Below are 10,523 nucleotides of genomic sequence, written 5' to 3' on the forward strand. Positions count from 1 at the left end.
TCATTTTTCACTAGGTATATAGATGTCACAAACATGAAGTCTTAAATAGCTCAGTGGAAAGAGCGGTTGTCTGGCAAGCGGAAGACCCGAGTTCGATCCCAGCCGAGTCTAATGTTTTTCATCTCATATAGCATTAAAAGTGGACATCTACAGATACACACAAGAGCAGCGCACCCCTGGCTAAAGTTTCTGCTCTTTTTTTCATGTGGATACAATAAAATTTATTAAATCCGAAGAAATCTTTTTGAGTTGAAGTAATTCTATATGAATACTCTAAGAAGTTCTGAGGAACTCCAATTATTGTGCATCCCAATAAGCAAATTGAGCGCAGACTGCGCGCAGATTGGCAACAAATTTGATAAAAAATCCACAGCAAAACCATAGTCATCTGTGTCTACATTAGGCTACGGTTTTGGCGACAGATCTTGCTGTCGGGCAATTGGTGCCAAATTTGCAGCAAAAACCACGCAAAGCCTGCAGCGCAGCAAGGTCTGCGCGGTTTCTGCCGCCAATCTGCAGTCAAATCGCTACAAGCTCTGCGCAGTTTTTGTTGCAAATCTGCAGCAATTTTCCGACAACAAGCTCTGCCGCATATCTGGCGGCAATTTGGCAGCAAGATTTGATATAACAGATCCTGCATCAAATTTGTTATCTATTTGCCATCAAAAGTTGATAGCAAGCTCTGCTCGAAATCTGTTCGCGCAGGTTTGGCTATCTGGGCATGTAACTTCCTCCCTTATAGAAATATCATAATAAGAATCATTGATAATTACTTATTATCCAATATTTTTAATACTAAAAATAAGTAATTATCAATGATTCTTAGTATGATATTTCTATAAGGGCTAAATCATTTTTATAGTATTCTTCCACGAATTCCTAAGGAAGTACAATTCAGGAAAGGAGAAAACTTTAGAAACACTTAAAGAATTCATCGTGCTATCTTGTAACCCTTACAGAAATATACTGAAAATCATTGATTAATTACTTATTATTAGTATTAAAAGTACAGTATTTAGTAATATTCTGTGATTCAAGTACAGCTCTTAGTGCTCAAGTCCCACATAGCACATAAAATTGCAACAACGTTGTAGCAATGTTGCAATCTTGCATATTGCAATGCAATATTGCAGAGATATTGCTCGGTTATGGCATTGCAAACTTTCCAATAGTAACGTTGTAGCAATGTTTCAGACACATTGCAAAAATATGTTAATGTTACATTTTTTTTATTATTATCAAGACAGCACAAAATCTGAAAGGGACGTCCGGTAGAGGTAAATACTCATTCTGAGTATAATGAGAGAAATCAATTTTGGTATAAAGAAAGTATATAGTTGTAATTCTGGTTTTCTTTAAAAAAATTATTTTTTCTTTAAGACAACTATATATTTTCTTTATCAAAATTAATTCCTTTCATTATACTTATAATGAGTATTTACATCTTCCGAACGTCTCTTTCAGATTTTGTGCTGTCTTGATAATAATAAAAAAATTTAACATGTGAACTAGTGCAGCTAGTTCACCTAAAAAGAATAGACCAAATAACTCGCTTTCGGAGCGCACCTATTTACTCAATCGTCATGTTTGCTGGACGTACTCAACGCAAAAACGTATTGTTCACGATAAGAAGGCACACAAGGAGATTATAACCACGGATTTTTATTATAAAGTTTTCATCAAAAAATATAGGAGAAAAACGCGGAACGCTTCTTAGTCTGGTAAATATAATTATTTTGCTAATAACTGAACTTGATTATTTTGAGGTTATAGTGTTATAATAATAGTATGATAAAATTGAAAATATTTTCACATTTAATTAGAATAGTGCTGAAGAAAATGTTCAAATTTTTTGTAGCGCAATACTTGTGTAAATATTATTGTAATAAATATGTATAACGCGCGAAAAAAAATCTTTGTGTTTCCAATCGTCATGTTAGGCGAATTATTGCAGACCAGACAGATATAGATGTTGCGGGGTGTTTCGGGCAAACTTTAGAACAATGGAACGCTTTGAAAGATTCTGATAATTCAGACAAAATTGCCAAAGAGAAAATAGATACATTTAATACAAGTAGCAATAATATTGTCAATGTGGATAATATAATTATGTTATCTGAAAGTGAAGATAGTTATCAACGTGAAAATATTATTGAGACAAATAATGATATTGACTTTGAGAATTGTACTGCAGATAATAATACTAATGATAATACTAATTGCGACAAGCAGTTTAGAAATGATATTGCTGTATGGGCTGTGTCATATAATATCTCTCATGTTGCTTGTAATGCATTATTAAAAATTTTGCAACAATATATACCTGGTACTTTCACAAAAGATACACGAACATTATTGCAAACTCCAAGACAAATTGAAGTTTCAAAATTATGCGGAAGGGAATATTTTCATTTAGGTTTACATAATGTTATAAAAAAAATGTTATCAAGATCTAATGATGAATACATTAATTTACTTATAAATATTGATGGTCTTCCATTAGCAAAGTCATCTAATGCATCATTGTGGCCTATTTTATGTTCTAATACTATAAATAATGCCGTGTATCTTGTAAGCGAATATTTCGGATATAAAAAACCTGAAGATTGTAATATTTTTCTGCAATCTTTAGTGAAAAATTTAACTAATTTAATAAATGAAGGCTATTATCATAATGACAAAGTAATCAAAATTAGATTGTTTGGTTTAATATGCGATGCACTAGCTAAATCGTTTCGTTTTGTGCACAAAAGGTCATACTGGATTTTACAGTTGCACAAAATACATAATTAAGAGTAAATATATAAATGGCAGAATTTGTTTTCCAAATAGAGCAATATCATATTCGTTAAGAATAGATGAACTGTATGCTATTAATGCTTATAAGAATTTTCAAATGGGTTATTCTATTGTAAATGATATTCCACACTTTTTACCCATAAGTTGCACGCCATTAGATTATATGCATCTTATATGTTTGGGTGTTACAAAAAAATGATAATTCTATGAATGAAAGGACTATTGTCTGTTCGTCTAAGTACAAGGTCAATTAATATAATCTCATCTATTAATATTACTTAAATATACTGCACCAAAAGATTTTGTCAGAAGACCAAGATGTATTAGAGATGTTAAGCAATGGAAGACCGTAGAATTTAAAAACTTTCTTTTATATACAGGGCTTGTGGTATTGAAAGATACATTAAGAAAGGACATGTACCATCATTTCCTCACACTTCATGTTGCTACCACAATTCTCATACGTCCAAACTTATGTAAAGATGGATTTATCGATTTTGCTGAAGCTATACTCAACAATTTTGTTTTATCTTTTGAAATATTATACGGTAAACAGTACATATCACATAACGTTCATAATCTTTTACATTTATGTTCTGACGTAAGAAGATTTGGGTCATTGGATAATTTCAATGCTTTTCGTTTCGAGAATTACATGACATCGATTAAAAAATGATTAAGGAAAAGTGATAAACTATTGCAACAATTATTGAAAAGATATCAAGAAATTGAAAATGTTGGAATTTTATCATCAAGACATAATTACAATAATAACAAATTATACACATATAAATATTTACATAGTAATGGACCACTACCAGATGATTTTAACGTTCAAGCATAATATCTGCAAATATCAAATAAAAAATTTAACATAAATTGTAAAGGTTTCAATGACAATTGTTGTATTTTAAAAAATGGATTGTGTATTTTAGTTAAAAACATAGTAGAAAAAGATACACATATTTTTCTTATTGGTAAAAAATTAAAATGTGCAAAAGATGTGTACTAATCACCCTGCAAGTCTAGCAACTTCAGCTAAACCATACAATATAGTTTTACATATAGTAAGCATATTTCTTTCAATACATTATAATATACAAGTGTACTATATCCCGAAGCATGACTTGTGAAAAAATGGATGTCAATGGATATATTATTACGGAATTTAATGATGGACTACAGTTAATACCTGCAGCATGGTATAATGCTGAAAAGCAATATTCTATATGGCCTAAAAGAAAGTTTCTAAATTCTATGGCCATTGCTTAACATCTCTAATACATCTTGGTCTTCTGACAAAATCTTTTGGTGTAGTATATTTAAGTGATATTAATAGATGAGATATTATATTAATTGACCTTGTACTTAGATGAACAGACAATAGTCCTTTCATTCATAGAATTATCATTTTTTTACAACACCCAAACATATAAGATGCATATAATCTAATGGCGTGCAACTTATGGGTAAAAAGTGTGGAATATCATTTACAATAGAATAACTCATTTGAAAATTCTTATAAGCATTAATAGCATACAGTTCATCTATTCTTATGTCATTCGAAAACCACATTGCGCATTAATAAAGCCATAATAAGCAAAGAGATGCCACGGGAAACATCTGATTGGGAACAATTACCGGTTAAGAGGATTTTTAGTACTGCAGGTAAATCAATTTATTATGAACTTTTATCATTCATTATATTTATACACCTGTCATCATGTATACCCTAATATTTGTAACATTCTCTGTTAGGATCAATATTCATAGCCAGATGATATTTAATAGCGCTTTCGAATGAAGTGGCTGAAGATCGTTTCGGGAGAGATTAATGGAATTAAATGGATTAAAGCCTCTAATCTGGTTTTTAAGTCCTGTGATTAACTAGTACAGGCTTTTGGCGTCATTCCCCTTCCCCTATAATCGCTCCTGGAACGATTCGAACCCGCTTCAATACTATAAGATAACTTCAACTTTATTTTTATATATTTCGTAGCCGATGAAATGGAGCATAATAATACATCAAAATAAATAACTTAAATATAAAATCTGATTATGAATATCGGTGTAAATGGGATACAATTGTTTAAATAGAATAAAATTTTTGATCGGACTGTTTTTGCCTAAATATTTTTGCATTAACTGTTAATCTACTGTTAAGCAACACTGTTGGTTACTTCAAGAAATAGAAACGGTTTCAAAGCGAAAGTCTGACAATTTAAAGCATTTAACATGTATGAGAGATTAAACATTAAGTCCTAAGTTTCTTTAAACTTTCCGTAAACTTTCTTTTGGATAATCAATACCCAGATAGCATAGGGATGAACAGAAGTTCCTAGAGAATTCATTTTAAAGAATAGATATAGAATTAGAAAAATGAATACCCGAAGAATTCTTGAAGAATTAACTACAGTAAGTTCGTCTAGAAATATTCCTTAGGACTTCATTATAGCGAATACTTCGCAACTTAATTCCTAGAACACATTGAGAATTCATGAGGAATTAGGGCTAATGGCTTAGGGCACAGGACGCGGTAATACTTGCCGCGCGACGGAAGTTCGCGCGACAGCCAATCAATATGCTGCTTTCCGTAATAACCTTCTAGCTCTTACGGAAAAACAACATATTGATTGGCTGTCGCGCGGATTTCCGCCGCGCGGCAAGGGTGTATATCAGTTGGACACGGGGCAATTGGACACAGTCCAATCACAAGTCGCTGTTCCAAGGGACCCTACAAATGTCTCTAATCACACGGTGCTGTGATTGGCTGTGTCCAAATGCACCGTGTCCAACTGATATACATCCGGCAAGCGTTACCGCGTTCTGTGTGCAGGAGCCATAAGGCAGAGAACGAGACGTAATCGTCGTAAGCGTCGTAATCGTAGACGTAAAGTAAGGCAGAGAAAAATATAAGCGTAATAGCCTTTTATATATAGTGTAATAGGCTAACAGCCTTTCATGATTTACGTTTACGTTTTTCTCTGCTTTATTTTACGTCTACGACTATGACGCTTATGTCTCGTTCATCTGCCTTAGCCCTTACAAATGTTTTGTTTATAGCAATTACTTTTTGCGCCTATATTCAGTATATGCCAGTGAGTGTATAATAATTAATTTACATATTTACATATAAATTGTTTAATTTATTCCCAGTAAACATACATGTCTAAAAGATGTCGATAAGATATCTAAAAGACGTTTTATGCAACAAAATGTTGCATAAGATATCTTTTAGATATCTTTTCGACATCTTTTAGACATGCATATTTACTGGATTGTTATGCGCAGTTATTTATATTTTGTGGAATTAATTATATAGTTTGATATAATAGGGCAAAAAGAGGGAATTGGTGTTAAAATAACTTTTGATATATAAAATTTTCACCTGTATCAATAATAAATATATTTATGCGAAGTATATTTTATCCTTAAGTTTGTATTCATGTTTCTAAAATCCATATATAGTTCTAACAAACTCAATCGCATTATTTGAAAGCCATTTATTTTTGGATTTTGAATTACATATTTGAAAGTGCGCTTTACTTACATTTGAAGCTCAGTTAGAACAGTATATATAACAGTATAACAGTATAACAGTTATAACAGTTTTAACAGTATAGTATTCAGCGAAAAATGATTCGTTGATTGACGTCAAAATGACATCAAATAGACGTTGAAATCGTCAAACCGACGTCAATTTGATATCATTTTGACGTCAATCAACGAATCATTTTTCACTAGATATATAGATGTCTCAAACATGAAGTCTTAAATAACTCAGTGGAAATAGCGGTTGTCTGGCAAGCGGAAGACCCGAGTTCGATCCCAGCCGAGTCTGATGTTTTTCATTTCATATAGCATTAAAAGTGGACATCTACAGATACACATAAGAGCAGCAGCACCCCCGGCCAAAGTTTCTGATCTTTCTTTCGTGTGGATACAATAAAATTTATTAAATCCGAAGAAATCTTTTTGAGTTGAAGTAATTTTATATGAATACTCTAAAAAGTTCTGAGAAACTCCAATCATGGTGCATGTAACTTCCTAAATCATTCTTATAGTATTGTTCCACGAATTCCTAAGGAAGTACAATTCAGGAAAGAAGAAAACTTTAGGAACACTTAAAGAATTCATCGTGCTATCTGGGTAATCATGATATAAGAATATCTAAGTATGAAATGCGTCCGCTCGAAATATTTTTCTTTTAGTGAATGTTAAAATGTAAAGGCATACATGATATGTAGTACATATATATGTACATGCATATATTTTGTCATAATTTTATTTTGTTTTAAATCATTAAGCTACTTATGCAAAAGCCATGGAAAAATTAGTCCTAGCGCAAGAAACGTCCAACATAGACAACATAGACAACAGTGATATGTCTTCAGAAGTATTAAGAGAGCCAGAGAAGAAAAGAAGGCGCATAAAAGCAAAAAAGAAGTTCTCCTCTTTTTCATCTGACAAAGATATTGCAGATAATAATAAGGAAAATAGATGGACACAAATGAAAACGTTATCTGCTTTTCCAGGAATAGAACAATTTGTGCCTGTCATTAATGAACATATCCACACACAGTTTCCAATACACAAATCTACAGATAATTCTAAAGATATATTATTCAACAAAACATTAATCAATATCGCGAAAAATAATGGTGAATAATATCATAAACAATAACAATATTATTATATTGATAAAAATATGTCACTCATATTTCTATTTTTTAGATGAAGACACTAATAGACAAAGTAAACGAAAGAACTTCTTGGAGAAAATTCTACTATTAATAGGGGTAAAGAATAGTTTTCAACGGATGGTATGGTTTTATGTTAAACTTATAATTTATTAAACTACCTTATTACTACTGTATACTACTACAACTACCTTATATGTAGAATTGAGGCACATGCATTTATATAACATTTTATAGTAAATAGTAATACTAATGTAATAACAATTAAATATAATTAATAAATATATTTTTTCCAGAATTCAATAAACAAGTTTTATTAAAGTTAAACAAAATATTATATAAACTTGATATATTAGAAAACAAACTCCATATTGTTGAAAATAAGATAGGATTTGTCAATTCTGTTCGTGAGGAATGTAATGTTACATTCCCTGTATCCACAATATCGGAACTAACATGTTTTGAAGAGCAATTACAGAAAATGCAATTCAAAAATGAAGTGGTATGAAAATACATGTAGTAATCATACGTAATTTTGACGTTATTTTTGTTCGTTATTTGATCATTTTTTGTCACTTTTGTCCTAATAATAACTACTTTCCGACGTTAAAGAGAAGTCTGTTACTATTCTTTTATATTTGTTGGGTTATTTCTTTTTAGTAATTTATGTATTTAAATAATTGTTATAAAGTCTATTTTAGTCTGCCATTATTTACATACTTCATTTTCTTCAGCTTCATTTTTTCAATTGGTTGGTGGAAGTACAGCGCATGTTATGATTCATAATATGCTGAAAAAAGCAATTACAAATTCTGTAGCCCTAAATTTTAGTTGGGCTGGAAAAAGAGCTTCCAACAGTTAAATCTCACAAAAATGATTGCACGTAAGTCTGTTTATGTATCTGTTATCTAATAAAATTTTAAGCTAATTAAGATACAACATTTATATATAAAACATCTAAATAGAACAAAACATCATATAAAAATCAAGATAACATCAAACGATTATATGTTCTGAAGATATATTTATATGTATATATGTCTTTTGGATAATATTTATAATATATGGCTTCACGCTTTTATACCACAGAAGCTGTTCGAATGTTACATGGCCAGGTAACAGATATGGAAATTGCAGACTCCATATCAAAGTGGCTTGCACAAACTACTTTAAGAACTACAAGAGAAAAGTACGTATATTTGTCATTTTATATGCCGAAATAAACCTTTACATTTTCTTTTATCTTTTTATATATTTGTACAAAAATATTACAAATAAAAATGTACATTGTCAATTTAACATGAATGATATTCCATTATCATTATATTGACAATATTATATTAACAAAATATAACGTAAATTCGATCAATATAACATCAATATGATATCATTTATTTCAAATTGACATTATTTAGATTTCCTATTCTCCTTGAGTATACAAAGCGTTAAAGAAAAAAACACTCACATAACTGTAGATTAAGAACTATAATCAGAGTGCGCGTACAATAATATTAGCATGCTGAATGGAGTTCCAAAACCCAACTTGACGGATAGAATAGCATTGGCTGCGTTCAGCAGAGAAAGCTGCTTTGCAACTGTTATAAAATTCGTTAATCTGATTGGAGTATACTCTTAATTTTGGTTGAATCCAAGAGCATGTACCAATCAGATTCACGAATTTTACAACAGTTGCAAAGCAGCTTTCTCTGCTGAACGCAGCCATTGAATTAAGTAATCGTTATATAAAGATCATTGTTTTTTTTTCTGATAAATCTAGTGCTAATCTATTGGCCGAGTAAGGTTCTCTACAAATATATATGACATTCCAATTTATCTCTCTCTCTCTCTCTTCAAACACTTGGTATATTACATTATAATTATTATTTCTAAATTGTTTTTGTATTTTTACAGGTCGCATCCAGCAATGTGAATCGAATTGACTAGTAAAGAGACGTTAATGGAAGAAGAAAAATCGCGCGGAACTCAACGGCCTCTCGTCCCCGAAGTATTTTTGGTGAATACACGCTGAACCTCATGTAACAGTGTTAGGCATAAGTCGACTAAGAACCGGTTTTTCAATGATTGTTTAAACTTAGATTTCGACTTAAACTCGATTTAAACAAAACAAATTATTAACATTCTAACATTGTTAGAATGTTAATAATATATGTTACATATATGTGATATATATTTTTTTATCGTCTTTAAAAAATCCTTTTGTTGCAGAGGAAAAGTTCTTTTAGGGAAACATGTAACAGTTAATTTTTTTCATTATCTAATGATTTATTATGGTAACAGATAAGATAACACATTTGAACATCACTTTGTATATATTTAGTATATGTTGTTATTTAATGATCTGTGATTCACAACCCGAACTCAGGAGTACTTACTTCATTTTAGATCCAATTTTAAAATTGCTTCTATTAACACAAGATAATAATCAATTTCCCTATGATTCACTATGTGGCAACATTGCAGATATTACATTAATCTTTCAAAAATCAAATGTTTTATGGTGACAACTTAATTTCTATAACCGTTAGGGTTTAAAATGACTCCAGGTGACTATTCCCGAGTTGAAGAAAGAAATATAAGTCATTTTGTTTTGTTTTTATGATTTGTTACGGTAACAAATTAAAAAGTTACTGTTTTTTTTCTATAACATTATGTTTCATTTTGTTTAAGAAAACAATTGAAAAATTTATTTTATTTCTTGTTTCATAGTCTATAACAGATCTCCCAGAATACCTATAAAAAATAAATATATAATTGATTAAAATTAATGTATTGTTCATTAAACTTTCTTACTTATATTTTACTACGCAAGATTGTTACCATCACATCATCGACAACAATGCTCTCGGTTCTCTAAAATGAAAATGTACATTAGTCTTTTCCAGCAATTAATATATTTAAGATATTACATACATTAATTGCTTGAGGACACTTTTACGTACATATCTTAACTTACAGAGCCGAGACCGTCGGTAATGCAATGCTAACAATCCTGCATAGTAAAAC

The 10,523-nt window shown here is 30.7% G+C and overlaps 1 protein-coding gene across 5 annotated transcripts; it reads left to right on the plus strand.

The window, feature by feature from the left end:
- The first annotated feature begins 1,533 nt into the window (after positions 1–1,533).
- Positions 1,534–10,275, plus strand: LOC116853140. 5 transcript variants are annotated; one of them, XR_004379910.1, is made up of 8 exons: positions 1,535–1,721; positions 4,326–4,467; positions 7,107–7,460; positions 7,534–7,622; positions 7,796–8,001; positions 8,234–8,382; positions 8,589–8,688; positions 9,411–10,275. XR_004379910.1 is itself a non-coding variant. In XM_032834035.1 (4 exons), exons 2-4 carry the CDS (start codon positions 4,407–4,409, stop codon positions 7,653–7,655), a joined length of 537 nt encoding a protein of 178 aa, XP_032689926.1. In that variant the 5' UTR covers positions 1,534–1,721; positions 4,326–4,406; the 3' UTR covers positions 7,656–7,778. The 5 variants fall into 5 exon arrangements, 4 of the variants coding, with proteins under 4 accessions (XP_032689926.1, XP_032689927.1, XP_032689928.1 ...); XM_032834035.1 differs by lacking the exons at positions 7,796–8,001; positions 8,234–8,382; positions 8,589–8,688; positions 9,411–10,275 and having other exon boundaries at positions 1,534–1,721; positions 7,534–7,778; XM_032834036.1 differs by lacking the exons at positions 7,796–8,001; positions 8,234–8,382; positions 8,589–8,688; positions 9,411–10,275 and having other exon boundaries at positions 1,534–1,721; positions 4,390–4,467; positions 7,534–7,688.
- The last annotated feature ends 248 nt before the right edge of the window (positions 10,276–10,523 follow it).

This window comes from Odontomachus brunneus, unplaced genomic scaffold (genome assembly GCF_010583005.1).
Source record: "Odontomachus brunneus isolate Ranch 3 - 2012 unplaced genomic scaffold, Obru_v1 Obru_scaffold_280, whole genome shotgun sequence".
Taxonomy (NCBI): Eukaryota; Metazoa; Arthropoda; class Insecta; order Hymenoptera; family Formicidae; genus Odontomachus; species Odontomachus brunneus.